This window comes from Blennius ocellaris (assembly GCF_963422515.1).
Source record: "Blennius ocellaris genome assembly, chromosome: 20".
Lineage (NCBI taxonomy): Eukaryota > Metazoa > Chordata > Actinopteri > Blenniiformes > Blenniidae > Blennius > Blennius ocellaris.
The window spans coordinates 3,142,931-3,165,478 of record NC_137669.1 but is presented as its reverse complement, the minus strand read 5'-3'; the positions used below and the strand labels follow the sequence as shown (position 1 = coordinate 3,165,478).

General features: G+C 42.2%; 2 protein-coding genes across 2 annotated transcripts; both read right to left on the bottom strand.

Annotated features, from left to right (window-relative positions):
- Positions 1-4,640: 4,640 nt before the first annotated feature.
- LOC308144866 (membrane progestin receptor alpha-B-like) lies at positions 4,641-10,749 on the bottom strand. Its single transcript, XM_080516114.1, has 3 exons — positions 10,351-10,749; positions 8,975-9,042; positions 4,641-8,199 (listed from the first exon to the last, which is right to left on the bottom strand). Exon 3 carries the CDS (start codon positions 8,160-8,162, stop codon positions 7,104-7,106), a length of 1,059 nt encoding a protein of 352 aa, XP_080372240.1. The 5' UTR covers positions 8,163-8,199; positions 8,975-9,042; positions 10,351-10,749; the 3' UTR covers positions 4,641-7,103.
- Positions 10,750-18,305: 7,556 nt separating this feature from the next.
- Positions 18,306-21,486, bottom strand: LOC308144431 (membrane progestin receptor alpha-B-like). Its single transcript, XM_080515546.1, has 2 exons — positions 21,471-21,486; positions 18,306-20,104 (listed from the first exon to the last, which is right to left on the bottom strand). The coding sequence occupies exon 2, from the start codon at positions 20,079-20,081 to the stop codon at positions 19,023-19,025; it is 1,059 nt and encodes a 352-aa protein (XP_080371672.1). The 5' UTR covers positions 20,082-20,104; positions 21,471-21,486; the 3' UTR covers positions 18,306-19,022.
- Positions 21,487-22,548: the final 1,062 nt, after the last annotated feature.

Genomic DNA, 22,548 nt, shown 5'->3' with positions numbered 1-22,548 from the left:
AGGTCCTCTATAAGAGGTCTGGGAGTTTGAGGTCCTCTACAAGAGGTCTGGGAGTTTGAGGTCTTCTGCAATAGGTCTGAGAGTTTGAGGTCCTCTACAAGAGGTGTGGGAGTTTGAGGTCCTCTACAAGAGGTCTGGGAGTTTGAGGTCTTCTGCAATAGGTCTGGGAGTTTGAGGTCCTCTATAAGAGGTCTGGGAGTTTGAGGTCTTCTGCAATTGGTCTGGGAGTTTGAGGTCTTCTACAATAGGTCTGGGAGTTTGAGGTCTTCTGCAATAGGTCTGAGAGTTTGAGGTCCTCTATAAGAGGTCTGGGAGTTTGAGGTCCTCTACAAGAGGTCTGGGAGTTTGAGGTCCTCTATAAGAGGTCTGGGAGTTTGAGGTCTTCTGCAATAGGTCTGGGAGTTTGAGGTCTTCTACAATAGGTCTGGGAGTTTGAGGTCCTCTATAAGAGGTCTGGGAGTTTGAGGTCTTCTGCAATAGGTCTGGGAGTTTGAGGTCTTCTACAATAGGTCTGGGAGTTTGAGGTCCTCTATAAGAGGTCTGGGAGTTTGAGGTCCTCTACAAGAGGTCTGAGAGCTTGAGGTCTTCTACTTGAGAGGACCACAAATCTGGGAGTTTGAGGTCCTCCAGAGGTCCGGAAGTTTGAGACCCTCTACTACAAGCCTGGGAGATTGAGGCCCTCCAGATGTCTAGGAGTTTGAGGTTTGTGTGCAGTATCTTATCTGTTCTTAGAACTGTGTTCTGCTGGACTTCAGATGTTGTTTCTGCTCAGACCTTCTCCTATTGAGGCTCATCGCCTTGAGTTCTTCTACTAATACAGGAACCATGTCAACTGTAACCCTCCACATCTGTTCCAGTTGTTCCTCTAATCCTCAATACTTCTCAAACCTTTTATATATGTCTTTCTGACGTTGCTGTTAAGATGGTACAGTTACATCATTCACTCTTGCTCTTATTTTGTGTTTGTCAACTTCCACAATGTCCGATTGGCTAGCCGGCAGCCACTGTTTATTTCTTGTTTTTGATTTTTTTTTGTTTACATAATTTTCAGTATCGTTCCAATTGATTTGCATGATGGATTTGGTCCTTTTTGATAAATGTGAATAATGAATTCAACAAAATGTTGAATAATCAATAAAAAAACAACTGTAGTTCATTCACTGTCTTTAAGAGATCAAGCTACTGCCATTTTACCGAACCATCGTCTTATTTGTAAATGCTCAATACTGAAAGCCATTGCAGGAAATGGTTGGTTACATGTGGGTGAACTTGACTTTCTTGTCTCTCCACACTGGACCACTTTGTGTAGCTAATTTAAAGAGACAGTTCACAATCTTAATCCTAGTTTACTGTGCGATTTATATGGTGGTTTAGGCCAATGTGAAGGTTTTATATGATAGAAAGTTGTTGATTACCAGATTTGAATTCCGAACATGTTTTAAAACTATGAAAGGTCAACATTTTCCCTCATTATTTCCATTTTTGCAGTTTTGCTCGTTAATGTGTGTGTGTGTGTGTGTGTGTGTGTGTGTGTGGGGGGGGGGGGGGGGGGGGTTATTTCTCATGTCTCCTTATGTTTCCTTAGAAGTCTGTGTCATTGCACATTTGCTGACCAGAAGAAGAAGCACTGGAAACACAAAATGTTAAACATTGCCGAACTAATCAAGTAGTTTAAACTCAATCTTAAAAAGTCACATTAAAAAAAAAAAACAATTATGAATAAATGACCTGATGATTTCTTTCAACCTGAACTACTTTCAGTGTTAAAAAATGCACATTTATTAATTTAAATATTGAAGATGTCCTGCAAAACAGAAGTTAATGCTAGCAATGATAACATGGGAGTATTATTGATATTGATTTGTTCATAATAGTAACCACATCCATTGTCTTAGTGGTGTAATGCTAACACTTGATATATCGTGGTGTGAAGTATGAAGTTTCTCAAATGGATACGAAAACAGTGTTTTCACAACTAAAAATCTAAAAAAGCGTAGTTAAAAGATTCCACCTAAACTTCAACAATCCAAACTGAAATTAAAGCTGCAAGCAGTGCTGAATGGCTCCTCTCACACACACACACACACACACACACACACACACACACACACACACACACATGTTGGAACGCTTTGGTGTACCGCAGGGTGCAAAATTATTGATTTTACATGAATGTAGGCGGCACTGTTGAGCCATTTTGCCCCACAAAACCAAACCATGACAATACACACATTTTAACAAGGTCTAATTTTCGCGCTAAATGTCATCCTTCTAAAGCCCGGTTCACACGGCAGGATTATAAAATTGTCGGCCGATTTCCCGAAGGCCACACACACGGTGATAAATAATCGCAGGTTTAACAGTTTTGGTGGTACAGTGTGTGGTGTGCAGCCACTCGGCAACATCAACACAACGACCAATTTCACTGGCGAACATCCCCAGATCAGACGGGAAATCTCGCAAAACCTCGCGAGATCAAACGTGATTCCAGAGTCAACAAACCTGGCGGACGAAGAAGATGCAATGGCGACCGTTTGTGGGGTGTTTTTAATAGGAAAAAAACACGTTTTAAAAAGAAGAGGCGTTGGTTCGGCATGACAACTGTTTTGATTTTAGGATTTTCCGCCGGCTTCCGGTCCGGCGCCACTACGTCACCTCGCTTTCTGATTGTCGACGCGTCACAGCCAACAGGCTGGTAGCGTCTCCCCCTCGGAGGACACCACACGCTGACAACTCGGGCCAAAACAATCCAACATGTTGAATATCCCCGATCTCAGATGGTACAGTGGTACAGTGGCGATATCCTTCCCAGCAGACGAGAGCCGTCTGAACACCCCACACACTGCAGGAGAATCTGATAAGATTATCTTGTGATGATCTGAGCGTCTTTAAGATTGTAGGAAGGAGAGAATTGGGGCCAAAATCGTCCTCACTATCCTGCTGTCTGAACCGGGTTTTATGTGAAACACTGGATTTTTGATGAATTTATTTCAGGTTTGTCGGTGGTGCTGTGCAGCTATTTTGCCCCGCCCGAGTCTGAAACCGATATAATACGTACATTGTCAAAGTACTTTTTCTCTGCCGTTGGGTTGTACCTCTCGATCCAGAAGTAAAAGCAGCAGCAGATGGACTGTGGTCTCCTGTTATCCGCCAACGCCCTTTATGGCATTTGCACTTTGATTTTTGTGGTTTTGCACTTTTGACAATAAAAACAACAACAAAAACGTCGACCACCCAAGATTAGGCCTCTGTCATGTCCATGTTGCTGCTCACTGGTCTGCAGCCTCTCTGAAATTGTGGGGTTCAAAGATAAATGGGTCTTTCTTTCTTTCTGTTTTTTATGCTCTTTGTGGGAATAGTAAAGACTAGCTAAAACCATCAGATGGTGATAATGCAACTTTAGAAGAAGAAGAAGAAAGGAGTTGACTGAAATGAACACCTGTCATATTTCCCCACTTATTCATAAGTCAACCAGTCAAACTAGCAGGGGCTCTTCAACATGACATCCCATCATCTCCACACCAGTTAGATGCAGCGATCCAGATCCCAAACAGTAGTGGTTGTTATGGCCGCCCCACTCAGACACTCTCCAGCCACCAGTGAATTGTTGCCTCCCTTTAATGCCCGTGCGTTTTCTGCCCCATTAGCTCTAATGGGGAGAGATGAAATTGAATTATCACAAGCAGAAGCAGACTGGCCTCTTCCATTGTGAGTCAGACGGGAGGAATGTGGGAGAGAGTCCAGCAGAGCCTCGCGCGATTCAGCTGACTCTGGGTTTTTTTTTTTTGTTCTTTGTGCGTACGTAACCGAGCCGGCAGCTTGGACCGACCCGCAGGAAGACGTGCGGGTCAATGGGTGTGTGTGAGTTCTGCGGGGAAGGTGAAGGAGATCATCTGTCAGGTTTACACCAGAGGAAACTATCCTGCTGTTAAGAAGATAAAGACCTCTCTTGCTCGTGTAACATTGTCAACACTTGGTGGCAGCAGAAAGTTGCCGTTTACTTTGTCTCGCCTTGTAATGATCAATTCACTTCAGTATGTTCACTGAGAGCCTTTTACAAACACAGTTCACGGTCATGTCTTCCCTCTTCAGAAAGAGGGAGTGCAAAGAAAAGGAAATGTTTTGAGAAGGAGAAAAACTCAAGATCAAACGAGAAGGAAATGTAGAAATTCAGAGTTCAGAGGTGGAGATGTACCAAAACAAATCAACATCTCATTTGTGGAGCTGAATCTGTTCAAATGAAGTCTCAGTGCAATAAACCCAGAGGTCCGTTTAAATCTTTGGATATGTTTATGTATATTATTTTTACAAGATGTCAGTTTTTTTTGGTTTAGATAAGCTTTGACTGACTCAGAATTTCTCATTGACCAACCCTGAGCAGTTCAGGAAACAGGAGATGGGCCGTATCATCCAGATCTGCTCTGTAGTATATTTATCAACATGTAAAATCTCTAAAGGATTTGATGCCCAAAACATTTGAGAAATGTTTTGTCATGCACTTTTGAATTGACAGACTTCAAATATGAAGAAACCTACATCATCGCCACAGCTTGAAATGTTTTATTTTTGAAAATATAATAAGCAAAACTGCATGCCAAGTGAAAAAGTGAAAGTGAAAAATAGAAATCCACAGGCATGTAAGTGAACAACGTGTACAAACTGATACCAACACATACAAATTAAATTATCAAGAAGCGCCGCAGCGATAAACGAGGTCGGGAAGGTTTTGGATGGTGAGTCAGAAGACATGTGATGCTCCGTTGTCTTGATATGTGAAGATTTGGTGAAACTTCTCCCACATTTCTCCATAACAATCATTGACAATGTTATTGGGTTCAAACCACCCAGTTATTTGCTCACACTGTGAATTATTGGGCAGTTTAACAAAGTGAAAGACAAAATAAAAACACAATCAGCAGGAAATTTAGAGAAATTGTCTGTTGATAAGGAAAAAAGCGAGAACTTCAGAGGAAAATGTCATTTTAGTTGTTATAGAGATCATTGTTTAGATAATATCACTTTATATTTTGATAGATGTTAACACATGAACTTAAATTACTTCAATAATTCTTCTCTCACATTTCTGAATAAGCACAATTTTATTTATTTCTATGTACATTTGTCATCTTAATATTTCTCTTTTTACTATAATTATTAATTGTCATTCTCACAAGTCCTTTCCAGTTTTTGCTCCATAATAACGTCATCATCTGTCCATACGAACGTCCATATACTCGCCATTGTTAACGTATATAGTATTTTTCTGTGTGCGTGTGTGTAATTTCATTAATAAAATAAAGAACAACATCGACTCGTGCTCTGCCATGCTAACGACATCGTTTTCCTTTGGTTTTCACGTAAACGGACATTCTTTTCTAAACACGAAACTTTTCTGAAACAAAAACCCAAATCGATGCGTTTTGACTGGAAGCATCATGTAAACGGAGCCTGAGGCACAGAAATCCCGAAAAATCCAGAATTTTACGTATAAAGATCAAGACAATAGATCAATACACTGTAGATAAAACTCACTTACTTACATTGTACTTCACTTTGGATTGTAAAAAATAAAAAACGTATCTACAAAAACATAAACATCTCAGATTTAAATCCTGGTTTTCTAATCCTATTTTGGATATGAAGACCAAGATCTTGAAAATGTGGTGTCGACACCGATCTTGACAACAACAATCACTTTTACTAAATATTTGACCACAGTGATACTAAAGAAATGAACACTTCTAAAAAGACATAATAAGGTTTTTGGAGGGAGATAACACAATAAATTATTTGCTGTTAATAATCAATTATGTATACTTTTTTTGAAAATCCAGCAAAGATTTTATCTTTATTTTCGCTGGACATTCTGAAATGTATAGCTAAATTGTATTTTGGTCAATTCACACGTCAAAATAGGCTTTTTTTGTTCATTCATTGTTGGATAAAATAGGATTACTAAGATAAAAAGTAATAAAGAAATCTTTTCACAAATTAAGTACTATTATTTTTTGATTGCTGTTTGTAGCACTTTGAAATTTTTAACTTGAAGTCCACTAGAAAGACATCTGGCATGTAAAGCGTTGAAATATTTAGTAGCTTGCCTGAAATAAATGAAATCAAAAAGTTTTAGAGGTTTACTTTCTTTTTAAGAGGTGAAAACCTGGACACACTTATTGGCTGATATTGTCATTTCAATACTTTAAAAATAGGAGTGTGTGGCAGCGCACCTGATGACCGTCCAGAGACACGGAGGGTACGTCTGAATTGTCCCTCCTTTGTCCTCATGACTGGACTTTACCTTCACCCCCTGGATGACATCATGGGGTTAAGGAAAGGTGTTAGGAGGCTTCCTAAAGTAGTTAGTAAAGGTGATCACGTTAGTGTGGCAGTCGGACTGCACTTTCCCTTTGTGACGTCATAATAATCTGACGGTGGCGCAAGTCATTGACGTCTGCCGTGGCAAGTGAAAGAACTACAAGTTTCTGAAAATGGACTACAAAAAAAGTATTTCTTCCACGTTACCACTTTCAAAGTAGATTATTACTTTGGTCACTTACATGATCTGCTCATTTTCCAGTCATTGTGAGTTTCCCTCAAGGCTCGAATGCGTGTTTCCTTTAAATGTTATCACCGCAAGGAATTGTGGGGCAGCATGAGTTCGCCTCCTTTGATAAAGGATGCATCAGTGCTATGCTATGCTAAAGGAGGCTCTAAAGGAAGCAACGAGCCTCGTTTCCTTTGCTTATTGAGAATTCGGACAGTCCTTATCATGGCCGCTACACAAAACACTTCAGGGGTTCAGGAAAAGTCAATAGATAAGGAGAGGAAGGACAATTTGGACGTACCCAAACCCACAGGGCTGCTCGTCTCTGTGTGCGAGTTTTCAGTTTTAGTTTTTAGCTTTTTGGAAGTCCCATCTCAATGCCTCTGTGGGTGAACCTGGTGAACCGGCGGCAGGCACAACTGCCACCGAGTGAAAAAAACAAATAAGAGAAGTATTGTGCTAACTGTCTCCAGCCTCTACGTGTAGTTTTGTGCATTAAAAACGACACGCGCTTATATTTTCACCTCTGGTCTGACCGTGGTGAATCTGTTCCAATCTGCTAGTCAAATTTGACTCTTCGCTCACAATCTTGCTTCAACTTGATGAACATGGCGGCTGCGATCAGTGAACACGCAGCCAGCGTGAACACATACAGCCGTACAAACAGCGCGGCGTCACTGCTCGCATGAACACGGGAGTACAGATCCCATCGGAGTACGTACTCCAGTTGGTAAGTGTGGATCTGACACAGGCTGCAGCAGGAGATTAAAACGTGGAATATTTGGTGGCTGTGTCCCATGAAGTCGCAGCGTCTGGGGAAGCAGTACTGTGGCAGTGGGACAGCGAAGAAGAATGCACAGCTGAGGAAGAGGACCACCTGCCCCAGGTAGTAGACCATGACGGGGTCCTTGCTGGACCAGGCTAGGAGTTTTTTGTTCACCGGACTGCTGTCCCAGAAGAAGGCCAGTATCAGCGGCACCATCTGGCACATCTTACTCACCCATATCGGCGGTCTGTGGCTGCGCTGTTTCTTGTAGCAGCATCCCAGACAGGAAATGCAGCTGAGCAGCGTGGCGACGGACATGAAGACCCCACCCACGTACCTGTGCATACCCTCGTCCACGGCGTAATAGAAGTGGACCACGGCGCTGCCGTACTGATACTGTCCCACGCCCACGTAGTCCAGAAAGAAGAAGCCGTGGTGGCACAGCCACGATTTCCCTCCCAGCAGGTGAGCAGCTGCGCTGCACCCCGAGTAGATCAGCGAGGAAACGACGAGGATGAGCAGCGGCCACGAGTGACGGTCGGTGAGAAAGTCCACGGTCTCTGATATCTCCCTCAGTTTAGCTAGGACGACGAAAAACGCCAGCAGGTGCGTCCAGACATTGATGGTCTCATTGTGGCACTGGAACAGGGACAGGAAGTAGTAGCGCCAGTTCTGGTGGAGCGGCCGGTAGCCGGTGCAGATGTACCGTTCCCTCATCACATAAGGAACCTCCGTGTCTCTAAGAGTGCTGGGCATGGAGGGCGCCGCCGCCGCGAGCATCTGGGGGACCTGCCGGATCTGCTGCAGGCTGATGAACAGCCGCCCGATTCGCTCCATCACGATGGTCACCATGACGGCCAGGCGACGGCTGAAGCTCTGCAACTGGGTCCTGAACAGTGAATAAGAAGAGTTTAGTTATAAAAGTCTAGTACATAAACACACAATCCTGATCCATTCCTGAACATCAGTGCAAATCCTTTTGTTTCTTCAATTCATTTCATCTTCAAATTCCTGTTCACAAGATTTTACTAGGGCTGGCAAAACTAAAATGTGAAGACAGATTAATCCATCATGATGAATCTGATTACAAATTTAAATGCAGTTAGTCCATCTGCAGTGAGGAATCCACCAATTTCTTGTATCCCATTCATTGTCTATGTCACACGTGTCGAACTCCAGTCCTCGGGGGCCGCAGCTCTGCACGTTTTGCATGTCTCTCTGCTTCAACGCAGCTGATGGCAATGAGCAGCTCGTTATCTGGCTCTGTGCTGAACGTGGTGATGAACCACCAGGGCATTCAGCGGAGGGACACGTGGGAAACGTGCAGAGCTTCGGCCCTCCAGGATCTGAGTTTGACACCCCTGGTCCTATGTTGTTGAACTATTCTGGATTGAAAATCCTCAGATGCAGAGAGCCCAGAGAAAGTGCTCCTTGAGTCCCCCATGTGGTGAGGAGGATAACTGCGGCTCAAGAATCCTCAACTGTGATTGGTCCAGAGCGGACTGGAAGTAGGTCAAGGGTCACAGGAAGTGGTGTGAAGAAGGACCACCTCTTGAGGGATAAATTCCACTGTTGAGTTAAAATCTTCCTCTCTTTCCACATCCTAGAAAACATGGCCGAAGTCTGTATGTACCGTCAGGTGAATTTGTTTTGTTAATAAATACCCGTGCAAAGCAGAACTGTCTCTGGTCTGTTTTGCTCATTCCGCCTCACATTGGAACGGGCAGGATACCTGGAAAATCCTAACAATGTAAAATGCACACGGGGGCATGCAGGATGCGACGTATTTCGAGCTGCGTTGCGTCGTACTGGAGCTCATTTGTATAACGTAGCATAAAGTCACATTTATGCAAATTAAGCAAAACTGTAATCCAATGCATCAGGAAACTTTCATAAAATATCTAAACTCGCTGTCGTGGAACTAAAACGGGCAGATTCAGAAACTGCACCGGTCATTTCTCGCCTCAAATGTTTTCAGAAGTACTTTTCACTGAACTGTTTTAGTACTAAAAGAGAAAGTTTGTGACGAAGCCGCCATGCTGGTCTGGTTTTAACTGCAGCAGCAGACGGCCCTGAGTGACGCGTCTCTTCTCGGACACTGTCAACTAGTTTGTAGCTGGAGCAACGAGAAGACATTAATGTGGATAAATCTCTGTTTTGTAACAACAACAAAAAGTTTTTGTTAACATGAACAGTTATAGGTGTTTAAAAAAACAGGTCAAGTGCAGGCGTATTTTGATCTTGAGTCTGTTTGCTCATGCAAAATTTAATTTGAAAAATGTAGATTAAAAATGAATCAAATTTAATCACGATCAATTGAGATTAATCAACAGCAAACCTGTGATTAATCTGAATAAATATTGTAATTGCCTGACGAAGAAGGTGTGGACTGGAACCATGGCAGAAATACAGAGAATGGAAACGCTAACATTGTGATTGAGCCTTAATACAGACAAATGTTCTAAACACGAGCATAAATGAGTGATTTATTTTGACGTACCGAACTAATAAAAGTAAAAAAATGTTTAATGTTAATTCAATATATTCTGTTACAAATTACAACCATGAAGGAAAGAAGCACTCTGCACTCAACTCCCGCTCCCTTGAAATTGTTTTTGTTGTTTTATAAGTTTAGTTTTTTTTATTATTTTGGTGTTTTGTTTGTATATACATGCATTTCTTTTTCTCTACCATGTATTCAAGAAAAACATGGAACATAAAAGTAATATACAAAAGTAAAATAATAAAAATTACAGTTGTTTGACAGCACTAGTTTCTTTTGTTCATTGCAAGTGTATTATTATTGAGATGTCAAAATGCTTTGTCGACATTTTGCAAAAGTGTGACTGGACAACAACAACTTATGTTTCCATGCACCGTGCAGCCCTGCGCTGCAAATTCTAAATTCTAAAAGATTGAACTATGAAAGAAACATTTATGAATAAAATTGTATTCAACCGGCTGATTACTGTTATTTAGAAGAACAGTAACATCATCAACATATGCCTTTATATTTAGCACATTTTAATAACATGTTCACCTTTAGTTGGTTTTCTGTTGATGCCTCGTCCTTCTGCTACATCAGAGTCTTGCCAGGCGCCGCAGAGCTCCGCGGGGGGCGCAGCAGCAGGAATAACCTGCTCGTCTGGTTGATGCCTTTTCCAGAAGTGACGAATTAAATAACTGTCACAGTCAAATCAGTTGCAGATAAAGACCTAACAGATATTCCAAATTGAAAGACTTGAGTGTTTAATAGCAATATCTTATCATTAAAATGCTTAATCCTACAGCTACCTTACATCTGGCCTCTTCCTGTGGCGAATTCTACTGCGGCTGCAATCGGGTGTTCAACTTTGGCTTGAGGCAATGAGTCGCAGTGCGCAATGTGCCATTAAGTCATCTTCCACCGCAGCTGAGCGACGTTACTATAAACTCTCACTTACGGGTATTAGCACATTCTTAGTTCTGCTTTTAACCACAGGGTGTTGTCAGGTAAAACAAAATACCCACACAAAACACGGACTCTGGATCTGCCTCCTGTCTGACAGATGCGTTTGTCAGGCTCACCTGTTTCACGAAAGGGCAATTTAGAACATAGTCAGGAGGACTGAGGCGGTTAAAATCAGAATCCAGGTCAGTAAAGAACCGGAAGTGCCAGAAAACGGATGCCTGTTGGATTGTTTTGTCAATTACTGAAGTTGTTTGTTACCGTGATTGACATCGAGGATCAAGTGTCAGAAGTTGACTGAATTTCAAAAAAGGTTGTGTAACAGTAGCAACAGCGAAGGCAAACAACGAAATGTCAAGCCGTCTCTTCCAGCCTTTCATTACCTGCAGACTGCAATACAAACACCTGCACCTGAACAACAAGAGAGTCCTCAGCAGCCATGAAGTGCTGTCTGTTAGTTTTGTAAAAGAAGTACCGGTGTTGGTAACAAAAACTGGATACTCACCCTTCAGCACAGGAGCTGATCTGGCTGGTTTAACATATTTACGCTGAAGCCGAGAATCGAATTCCGTCTGTTTGGTGCACGAGGTGTTTTATAGGAGTGTGTGTTTAGCAAATAGATACCGATCATGTCTCCTAATGGCTGGGATGTCATCTGTCAAAGAAAACATGGAACTGTGCAGGATCTGGCACCTGGTGATGGTAAGGAAAGATAGAAACCAGTAACCTTTAAGAAGTTTCAAATGCTTCTGGACGTCCTGTCCCAAGGCATACATATCCAAGAGCCTCGTGACTTCAGCATACCGTTCGTGCTTTCCTCAGGTGAATGACAGGTATGAGTGTAATACCTGTGTGCTCATTCTCCACCTGACGGCTCTGATCCTGAACCAAACAGCCAGATATTTACAGCCGTTTGAGGCAACCCAAGAGAAATCAAAGTCCTCACTCACCTTTTCAGCTGCTGCCACAGAGAGAGAGGCTCCAGTAATTTCTCTGAAGCTTCAATCCTTCCCGTGGCTCACAGGACCGTGTGCTCAATGCCTGAGGGTTTACTGCACTTCCCACAACGTCTGTCGTAGCGTAGGGCGGAGCTCACATTCACAGCGCAGAAACTCAACCGACGAGTTTGGACTCATAACTGTTTGGATTTATGTTTGGGTTATTAGATTACATTACTGGAAGTAATTTTATGAAAAATTTATATTTTTAATGGAAGTAAAGTGTCATTTAACAACATAATGACTCCTAAAGTAATTGATTAATTAATTAAAGTTAGTAAATTATCAACAATAACTTATTAATTAAAATTATTCATTTGAATAAATTCGTTATTTGTTCATTGATAATAAAAGGGGCACCCCAAGAGAATCTGGAAATAGCTAATACTAAAATATCAGTCTTGTTTGGAAAAAGCTTTATTTAAGTTAGTTAATATTTCTGTGTAAATATTACAATCTTAAATAACAGGGAAGGTGTGAGATTCAAATACAGACTGTGGCAAACCAGTGAACTGTCAACAATAAATACACAATAATTACCAGGAATCAATCAATTCAGCTAACAGGTGTTTATTAACAAAAATGTATTAATTCTAAAATAATATCATAAATCAACACATCTAAGTTGCAAACGTCGTCTAACATGTGAGCAATGGTGACTGCAACCATGCGGTCACCAGGTTTTTCTTTGTTTAAGAAAAATGTGATTGTTAAAATTAAAATTTGAGGACGATTAGGATACTGCTGCACACAAGACAGTTCAATAATACTTTGCATGTGGACAAACATCTGGAAGCCTGCTAGCTGTCTGGAAGAGTATTCCTTTCTCCAGGTTACTCGTTGAAGCAGGAGTCTGCAACCCGTGGCTCTGGAGCCACATTTAGCTCTTTGGCTTATTGGTAGTGGCTCCCAGAGGCCTTCGCTAAATAAGCATCTTAATTCAAAACAACTTTAATCTCTTGGATAAACAAAGCTTTTAAAAAATTTAAATAACTGAAACTGGAAAAACCAAAATGCAAAAATGGCTTGAATTTATGAAATTAAATAAAAAGTTTAACATTTTAGGAAAAACAACAAATTGCTTAAGTCAAGAGATAAAATGGTTCAAATGTGTTTCCTGCTACCTTATCGTGGTGGGGGAGTTTGAGCACCAGAATGATCCTCGGAGCTATGTTGTCGGGGGCTTTATGCCCCCCAGTAGGGTCTCCCAAGACAAACAGGTCCTAGGTGACGGGTCAGACCAAAAGCAGTTCAAAAGACCCCTATGAAAATACACCAGAGGAGAGAAGTGACGTCGCCGGTTTGGTGCAGCCGGGGCCACACCCTGGAGCCAGGCCTGGGGTCGAGGCTCGTCTGGGAGCGCCTGGTGGCCGCGTTCTTGCCCGCGGGACCCGGCCGGGCTCAGCCCGAAGGGACGACGCGGGCCCCTCCTCCTCATCCTCCTGTGAGCCCACCACCCACAGAGGCTGCCGTAGGGGTCGGGTGCAGTGTGGATTGGGTGGCAGTCGACGGCAGGGGCCTCGACGACCCGATCCCCGGACACAGAATCTGGTTCGGGACATGGAATGTGACCTCGCTGGGGGGGAAGGAGCCCGAGCTTGCGCGGGAGGTTGAGAGATACTGTCTAGATATAGTCGAGCTCACCTCCACGCACAGCTTGGACTCTGGTACCCAGCTCCTCCACAGGGGCTGGACACTCCACTTTTCGTGGTGTAAGGCAGCGGGCTGGCGTGGGTTGCTTATTGCCCCGCAGCTCAGCCGCCATGTGTTGGAGTTCACCCCGGCGAACGAGAGGCTTGCGTCCCTACACCTTCGAGTAGGGGACAGGTCCCTGACTGTTGTCTCGGCCTATGGACCGAAACAGCAGTTCAGAGTACCCAACCTTCTTGGAGTCCCTGGGAGGGGTGCTAGATAGTGCTCCAACTGGGGACTCCATTGTTCTCCTGGGGGACTTCAACGCCCATGTGGGCAATGACAGTGAGACTTGGAAGGGGGTGATTGGGAGGAACGGCCTCCCCGACTGTGCCAGCCACAGCTTGTCCATAACGAACACCATGTTCGACCACAGGGGTGTCCATAAGTGCACGTGGCACCAGGACACCCTAGGCTGCAGGTCAATGATAGACTTTGTGGTCGTGTCATCTGATCTCCGGCCACATGTCTTGGAGTGTGAAGCAGCTGGGATGAAGATCAGCATCTCTAAATCCGAGGCCATGGTTCTAGACAGGAAAAAGGTGTCTTGCCCCCTCCAGGTCGGTGGAGTGCCCTTGTCCCAGGTGGAGGAGTTCAAGTATCTTGGGGTTTGTTCACGAGTGGGGGAAAGATGGAGCATGAGATCGACAGGCGGATCGGTGCAGCGTCTGCAGTTATGCAGACGTTGTATCGGTCCGTCGTGGTGAAGAAGGAGCTGAGCCAAAAAGTGAAGCTCTCGATTTACCGGTCGATCTTCATTCCTACCGTCACCTATGGTCATGAACTATGGGTCATGACCGAAAGAACGAGATCCCGGATACAAGCGGCTGAAATGAGCTTCCTCCGTAGGGTGGCTGGGTGTACCCTTAGAGATAGGGTGAGGAGCTCAGTCACCCTTAGAGATAGGGTGAGGAGCTCAGTCACCCTTAGAGATAGGGTGAGGAGCTCAGTCACCCTTAGAGATAGGGTGAGGAGCTCAGCCACCCTTAGAGATAGGGTGAGGAGCTCAGCCACCCTTAGAGATAGGGTGAGGAGCTCAGCCACCAGGGAGGAGCTCGGAGTAGAGCCGCTGCTCCTCCACATCGAGAGGAGCCAGCTGAGGTGGCTCGGGCACCTATTTCGGATGCCCTCTGGACGCCTCCCTAGGGAGGTGTTCTGGGCATGTCCCTCCAGTAGGAGGCCTCGGGGCAGACCCAGGACACGCTGGAGGGACTATGTCTCTCTATGGCCTGGGAACGCCTTGGGGTGCCACCGGAGGAGCTGGAGGAAGTGTCTGGGGTGAGGGAAGTCTGGGCAACTCTGCTCGGACTGCTGCCTCTGCGACCCGGCCCCGGATAAGCAGCAGAAAATGGATGGATGGATGTGTTTCCTGTTAATTTGATCCTTTCTGTGCCTCTGTGCTTGTTAATATTCAGTATTACTTATTTAAATGCTGTCCTGTCTTATTTGGTATGCAACTTTTCTTTCTATTTATTATGTGTTGAGCAATGCTTTAAGGAATTTCCCTTTGGCATCAATAAAGTGTTTCTTTTCTATTCTATTCTGTTCTATTCTATTCTATTCTAAAATGTCAAAATTGTCTAAAAAATGCTGGAAAAGGATGAAACCACTCAAATCTGGCACAAAATATTAATAATCCATCAAACGTTGCTTTTATTTGTAAATTTTTGTAAGAGCAATGAAATGATCATCATGTTAAATTGTAAATGAAACTTCATAAATGATTAAAAGTAAATCTTACAAGTTGGATACGTATTATTTTCATGCTGTTATCGCTGTCTAAGTTGGTCTCTTCACTCTTCCTTCCCATGGATAGAACTCAGATCAGTAAGATTAATTGTCTGCACGGGGGGGAGTAACTTTATCTCACAGCTCTCATAGCATGTTGTACCATTTCTGGCTTCTACTACTCAATTCCTCTAACTTTCTATCTACTTCTGCATGCATGGCTTCAAACGTAGAGATTCATTTCACTGAAATTTAAGAGGAAAACACAATTCCCACACTGGGCACTTCAAGGTTGCGTCATTCTGGTAAAGTCCACAGCAAACGGGAGGAGCAGCAAGAAAACAAGAGGTTTTAAAAGTAAGAGCAGTAAATGAGGGGCAGTGCTGATTATACTCTGATAGCGGCAGGAAGGAAAGACCTTCAGTATCTCTCCTTCACACATGTTGGGTGACACGGTCCAGTGTGACTGGAACAAGGATAGAATCAAATAGAATCAAATAGAATCGAATGGAACAGTATGTGCGAACATAGTGACGCAGTATGTACTTTGTTCACGAGTTTGTTCTCAACTTAAACACTTTTTTTTATTTATTGTGAGCTTAAACACTGAGTTGTTAACAAAAAGTCTTATTTGCTCCTACAAATGATCTGCTGTCTTCGCCCGCCGACTGACAACCTCTGTGCTTCTCTGCTCACAAATCACCAGCGCTCACGCACAGCGTGTCACTTCTCAAGTGTCTCCGCACACAGCATGTAAATACAAGCGGGGGACCCTGCCAGCGGGGGCAGCATTGTTTTAGTGGTCGCCGCGGAAACCAGTGGGCTTTTTAGAAACCCTCAGAGGGGAAGTCATCAGGTTCAGCATGGGATGGATGGATGGATGGATAGATAGATAGATAGATAGATAGATAGATAGATAGATAGATAGATAGATAGATAGATAGATAGATAGATAGATAGATAGATAGATAGATAGATAGATAGATAGATAGATAGATAGATAGATAGATAGATAGATATTGCTGGATTATACAAATAAGGAAGAGGAAAGAATGCAATCAAACTATATTATAATATAATATGGAATAAAGTATAATCATATTAAATAATATATTAAATGATACTATATAATGTGTTTTAGATTCTTAACATTATTAGAAATATAAAGTATTCAGAACAACTACACTACCTCAGAGTACTAAGAGTAATGACAAACACAATGTTTGACAAGGTACACGCACACACACACACACACACACACACACACACACACACACACACACACACACACACACACACACACACACACACACACACACACACACACACACACACACACCGAAGAAGTCTGTTTCTTACTTTTATGAAAGATGGAGCCTCAATGGTCTGCTTTCCAATGGAAAATTAACTTCTATTGGTTTTCTTAAAAAAAGGGGGATAGAAAAGGTCAAATAAAAATATATAAATCTGTTATTTTGTTATAGGTGAATGTTATCTGTGTCCATGTCTCGGCCAGTATTGTTATGTTTGATGTACACATTATGTAAATGTTGGTTGTTTTTTGCATTATTAACCTGTGTCGACTTATTTAAAGATGCACATTTGTTTCCAAGTGCCACAAAAATGTGACGACAGAAATACAACTACCAATAAATATTCTTATCATATCACTGACATGTCATAATTAAAAATGTCTAAATGAATTAGAGAGTACAAACTACAGTGCCAACTTTCTGGCTGCATTCCGTTCATAATGGAGATTGTTTGATATGGATGATAGAGACGTTTTTGTTTGTGTTGCTGAGGCCTGAAGGGAGACGTCTTTTAGCCTTCAGCGTCTTACAGGACGACTGGGTGAGACGCTTTACTCAGGCGTCACATGAGCGGCGAAGACGAGTTCAGGCATGTCAGACAGTAAAAGAGGCACCAGAGCAAACGCTTCTTAGTTGAAGGGATTAAATACAGATGTTGTGCTTTGGTTCACAAAGTGCAGCGAGAGATTTGCAAACTTTTATTTATTAACTAAAATTTATTTTCTTTTTTAACACCGTAAAAGTGGTATGAACATCAAATCAACATTTAATTTGGTTTTTTTTCCAAGACAGCCTCACTAAAAAATAAATACAAGGAATGTATCTGCAGTGAGCGACTAAATTTAGATATAAAACACAATTTATGGAAAGAAAAATTCTCTGAATGTGATATTTTTCCTCCATTCAAATCAAATATTTGCTATTAAGTGTTTTTCTCAATAAGTGCTAATGTTAAAGATAATGATGCAGTAAACTAAAATAGACATATTTCTTTAAAACAGACGCGTTTTATTAGTTTTATGTTCTCAGTGCATTTGAAAGATTTTTCAAATTTAGAGACTCAATCACCTGTTTTGCACGTTAGTTTGTAGGAGATAAGAAGACATGAGTTAACAAATATGCTCAACTCCCCGAAACAAACATTTATACATCTACATTTGTTGAAAATGTAATGCAACAAATGAAAACTGTAAAAATAAACTTGTGCATGTGCAAAACCATCAAGACTGACCATTGCAGGCGAGATATAAATACATGTTATTGAATTGTTGTATTTTGAGATTTACTACACTTTGCTTTACTTTTCAAAAGGATTCAAAATAAAAGACTTTCAGCAGGACAAAACACAGTAAATGCAGCAACAAACTCTTAAGACTTTCATCACGTATTACAGTAAATCCTTCGCGAAACATACTTTCAGTACAATTTATTGTGACGCAAAATCAAAGATTCAACAGTTAAAATCTCAGACAAGTGGGGCGTCTTCATAGATTTTAAACCTGCGTGAAAACATTGTATTCAGTTTACTGAAGAACCATTTCAACAACAGTAAAAAAAAATAATACTCTGAAGGAATAAACACAAAATAAAGGCTTGTCGTTTGAAGAACACGAAAACTAAATAAAGAGAAAGTTAGAAACACACCGACTGTCTCGTAATACCACTTCCTTCCAGAAGGTGGTGTGATGAGTCTGTTCACATATGAACAGTTTCATGAAGCTTTAAGCTGGAACCAGATATGATCAAATGACGATGTTCTCCCGTTGATCTATGGCTTGATCCACTCAACCCAACGCTGCCGTTATTGAATATTAAGACACAAAAAACATCCAAAAGGGTACAGCATGGTTGAAACTCAGTACTGCCACCAAATGCACAAAGTGATACTGCAAGACTGGAATGATCTTTCTACATGGTGACACTTTTCTATACTGATGAACCAAATCTCACCAGTCTCCAATTGAGTATCCTGGAGATTTCTGGTAAAATGACTATTCTATATTTAGTTCACATTTTTAGCTTTCTGAATAAAATGAACATTAGGTTAGGAAGGTGGCAATATTATAAAAGTGTTTATGGTTTGACCATTTATGGTAAGGGCTGAGTTATGAATATAAGAGAGATTTATAAATGTATTATTAAAAACATTGTGGTTTTAGTAGGAGCTTCTTTACATTAATTAAAGAATTATATGTAGATATTAATATGGAAAACATGGCTTCTGTATAGGGAACAAAACCGACAGTATGTTATTCATATATATATATATATATATATACATACATACATACACACCCTCTATTTAGATGCTGTCCCATATCACATAACAATATCCTCAATTAAAACGTGTATTTTCTATTGAATAATTGTTAATAATTATGATTAAATTAAGGATTAAAGAAAGCTGGAGTGTTTTAAAGCTGAAAAGGTCATTTCAACTTAAGCTCCATCAAAATGGGCCGTTGATGCTGCAATCAAAGCCGAGTTTAAAAGAAAAGGCACGTGGAGGCGATACCGTTCAACACCCAAACGATTACTTAGACTTAGCGATTAAGTCAAGCATGTGCTTGACTTTTCTCAAGATGAGGGCCGCGATAAGCGCGCACACAAACAGCGTGGCTGCATACAGTCCTACGAACAGAGCCGGCTCGCCGCCCTGGTGCAGCCGCGAGTACAGCTCCCTGCGCGCTACGTAGTCCAGGTGGGAGGCGTGGATCTGGCACAGGGTGCAGCACGACAGCAAGACGTGGAACACCTGATGACTCTGTCCCAGGAAGTCGCAGCGGCCGGGGAAGCAGCGCTCCAGCACAGGGAAGGTGAAGAAGAAGGCGCAGCTGAGGAAGAACGCCACCTGGCCGAAGTGGTAGACGATGGCCAGGTCGTCGGCGGACCAGAGCGCGAGCCTCCTCACCACGGTGCTGCTGTCCCAGAGGTAGGCCAGCCCCGACGGCACCACCTGGAAGACTTTGCGCACGCTGGTCGGCCGGCTGTGGCAGCGGTACTTCCCGTAGCAGCATCCGAAACACGAGAGGCAGCTGAGCAGCGTGGCCACGGGCATGAAGACCCCACCCACGTACCTGTGCATGCTCTCGTCCACGGCGTAATAGAAGTGGACCACGGCGCTGCCGTACTGATACTGAGCGACCCCCACGTAGTCCAGAAAGAAGAAGCCGTGGTGGCACAGCTCCGATTTCCCTCCCAGCAGGTGAGCAGCTGCGCTGCACCCCGAGTAGATCAGCGAGGAAACGACGAGGATGAGCAGCGGCCACGAGTGACGGTCGTTGAGAAAGTCCACGGTCTCGGCGAGTTGGCGCAGTTTAGCCAGAAACACCAAACAGGCCAGCAGGTGCGTCCAGACGTTGATGGTTTCGTTGTGGCGCTGGAACAGGGACAGGAAGTAGTAGCGCCAGTTTTGCTCCAGAGGTCGGTACCCGGCATGGACGTAGTGCTCCCTGAAGTAGCGGGGAACCTCGGTGTCTCTGACGGTGCCAGGCATGGAGGGCGCCGCCTCCGTCAGCATCCGCGGTACCTGCCGGATCTGCTGCAGGCTGATGAACACTCGCCCGATTCTCTCCATCACGATGGTCGCCATTAATGATGCGGAGCCCGTCGATCCTGCAGAGGAGAGGTCACATGACAGAAATCCCCAACCGAATCAGGTCAACGGGGTTTGGTCATATGTTTTGGAAGACGTGTTCATGAGGTTGAAGGTACTTTGAAAATCCTGTCAATTTTAAGAAGTTTGCAATAACGGGATAAATAAAGGGATCGTCAGAGTCAGAGTGTGCGACTTCCCCTTTGGACACAGCCTCGGAAAAGCTGTCTATCTGACTAATGTTACCATATTCTACATAACCCCAACGGAACAACTCGCAAGTAACCGTGGCAACACTCACAGCAATGAAAACAGGCAATATTTAGACTTTAAAGGGACAGTTTAAATTCATGCTACAGTTTCCATACCATAACAAAACCACAGACCAAAGAGCAATGGTTGCTCGCACATCTCTGGGATATAAGAAAGGCTATGGACACACTGAGGCTGGTGTCACATCTCCAGAACTTTGTCCTGTATGTTGACAATATCAATATTGTTGAAAGGTATGCTGGATTTCATGTTTTCTTTATACTTTGAGGAGGAATTGTGACAGAAAATAAACAGATTTAAGCATAATGCTCTTACATTCCTGATTTGTATTGATTCAGAATATAATTAAAAAGGTTTCTTTTAGCAGTGCTGTCAGTAAAATGTTCTGATCATCATTTGATAACCTAACTTGTCATGTTGGTCCTGCATGAAGTTCCTGCTGTTTGAAGTCAATGACATAATCATGACCAATACACATATTCATAATGTGTTATCTGGAGTTACTCACTGGTAAAAAGGGAAAGAGAAGACAACTCATGAGATATGATCTAAACTTACTTTACCAGGTAATTAACTACTTTTGAAATCACAGGATTAAACAATTGTTTAAAAAACCTGGAATTTTCCATCACTCAACGTGTGTGTGTGTGTGTGTGTGTGTGTGTGTGTGTGTGTGTGTGTGTGTGTGTGTGTGTGTGTGTGTGTGTGTGTGTGTGTGTGTGTGTGTGTGTGTGTGTGTGTGTGTGTGTGTGTGTGTGTCATACCTGCACTTTCAATTTCATTATATTGCCTGAAACGTGCTCTCCTAACATTAAAAACCAACTATACTATCCTATAGCGACCATGAGAGTAATCCCATTACGTAACTAAAAAGTGCATTCAGTACAAACTGTGACTTTAACGGGATTTATGAACTTCAGAAAGTGAAGTTGAGACGATCTGACATGAAACACTGTGTCTCACCTGCAGTCAGAACAGTCAGAAGAGCCCTGGAGGTTTAGTTTGTACTCTTTGTAACTTACCATCGAGGTCCAGTTTATCTCCGGAGCAACGTCACAAAAACAAATCACAGTTTCTCCCTGGTTCCTTCACACACTTTCCCTTTGCACCCACCTGGAGCAAAGCTGCGGAGTCCCTCAGGGTCTTCCTCTTCCTCTCCTGCCCTCTGAAGACAACCACTGCTGCGTTACTGCAACTTATCCGTCAAGTTACCGAGTTCTCGCAGCAGCAGACCGGAAGTCTTCATCAGAAGAAAGGCTGTGACGATTAAAGAGCTTTATTTGTCACAAGCACAATTTTACACGGTAATTTATTATTATTATTATTATTATTATTATTATTATTATTATTATTGTTGTTGTTGTTGCTGCTGCTATGGTCTTATTTTAAAAAAAAAAAGGTGTTTGAGTGGATTACATTTATATGAAAGCTTTCATTTGGCAGATTACAATGGAAATCATTTTTATTTTGTCAATAACTTTTAGCTTATCATAATTATTTGATTGAACGACTGACTGAATGAATGAATGAATGCATGAGAAAAAGAAATGAAAAATTAGAACAGTCATAACTACCTAATTGAACCAATGAATGAATGACCAAAGGTCTGAACAGTGGCCATTTAAGTCCAAGTGACTTAATCCAGATAAAGAGAGCAAATATTCAGCAGTAACTGAACTGTCTTGTGTGTGATCCTGATGAGGCTCAACGTTTTCAGCATCTAAAGATTAGTCTCTGAATTTGTTAGAATTTTACTTCTGGTTACAGCAGGCACAACACTTCTGGTTTAGAAATGATGAAAATCTCTTATATGGGACACGATTTGGAATAAAACAACATGTCTATTTTGGTCCATCTATGTACTTCTGTGACTTACTACTACTTTGTATCAAATGTACTTTATCCACTTATTTTATGCTTTGTTTATGTATGTATGTATTTATAGATTTATATTTGTACTCATACACTTCTTATCTTATATATTCCTATATGGTATGATCCTAACATTTAAATAGTTTTCTAGTCGTATAGCGCATCTTCTCTTGAAAATATAATCATTCGAAATTGGACATATGAATCAAAACTGTGCACATATACACATACATAAATATTTCCAGTCAAGTGTAAGCTATTGTTGCACATTTTATTCATCTCGTACTTAATCAAATGTTAATTCAACAACATTAGCTGG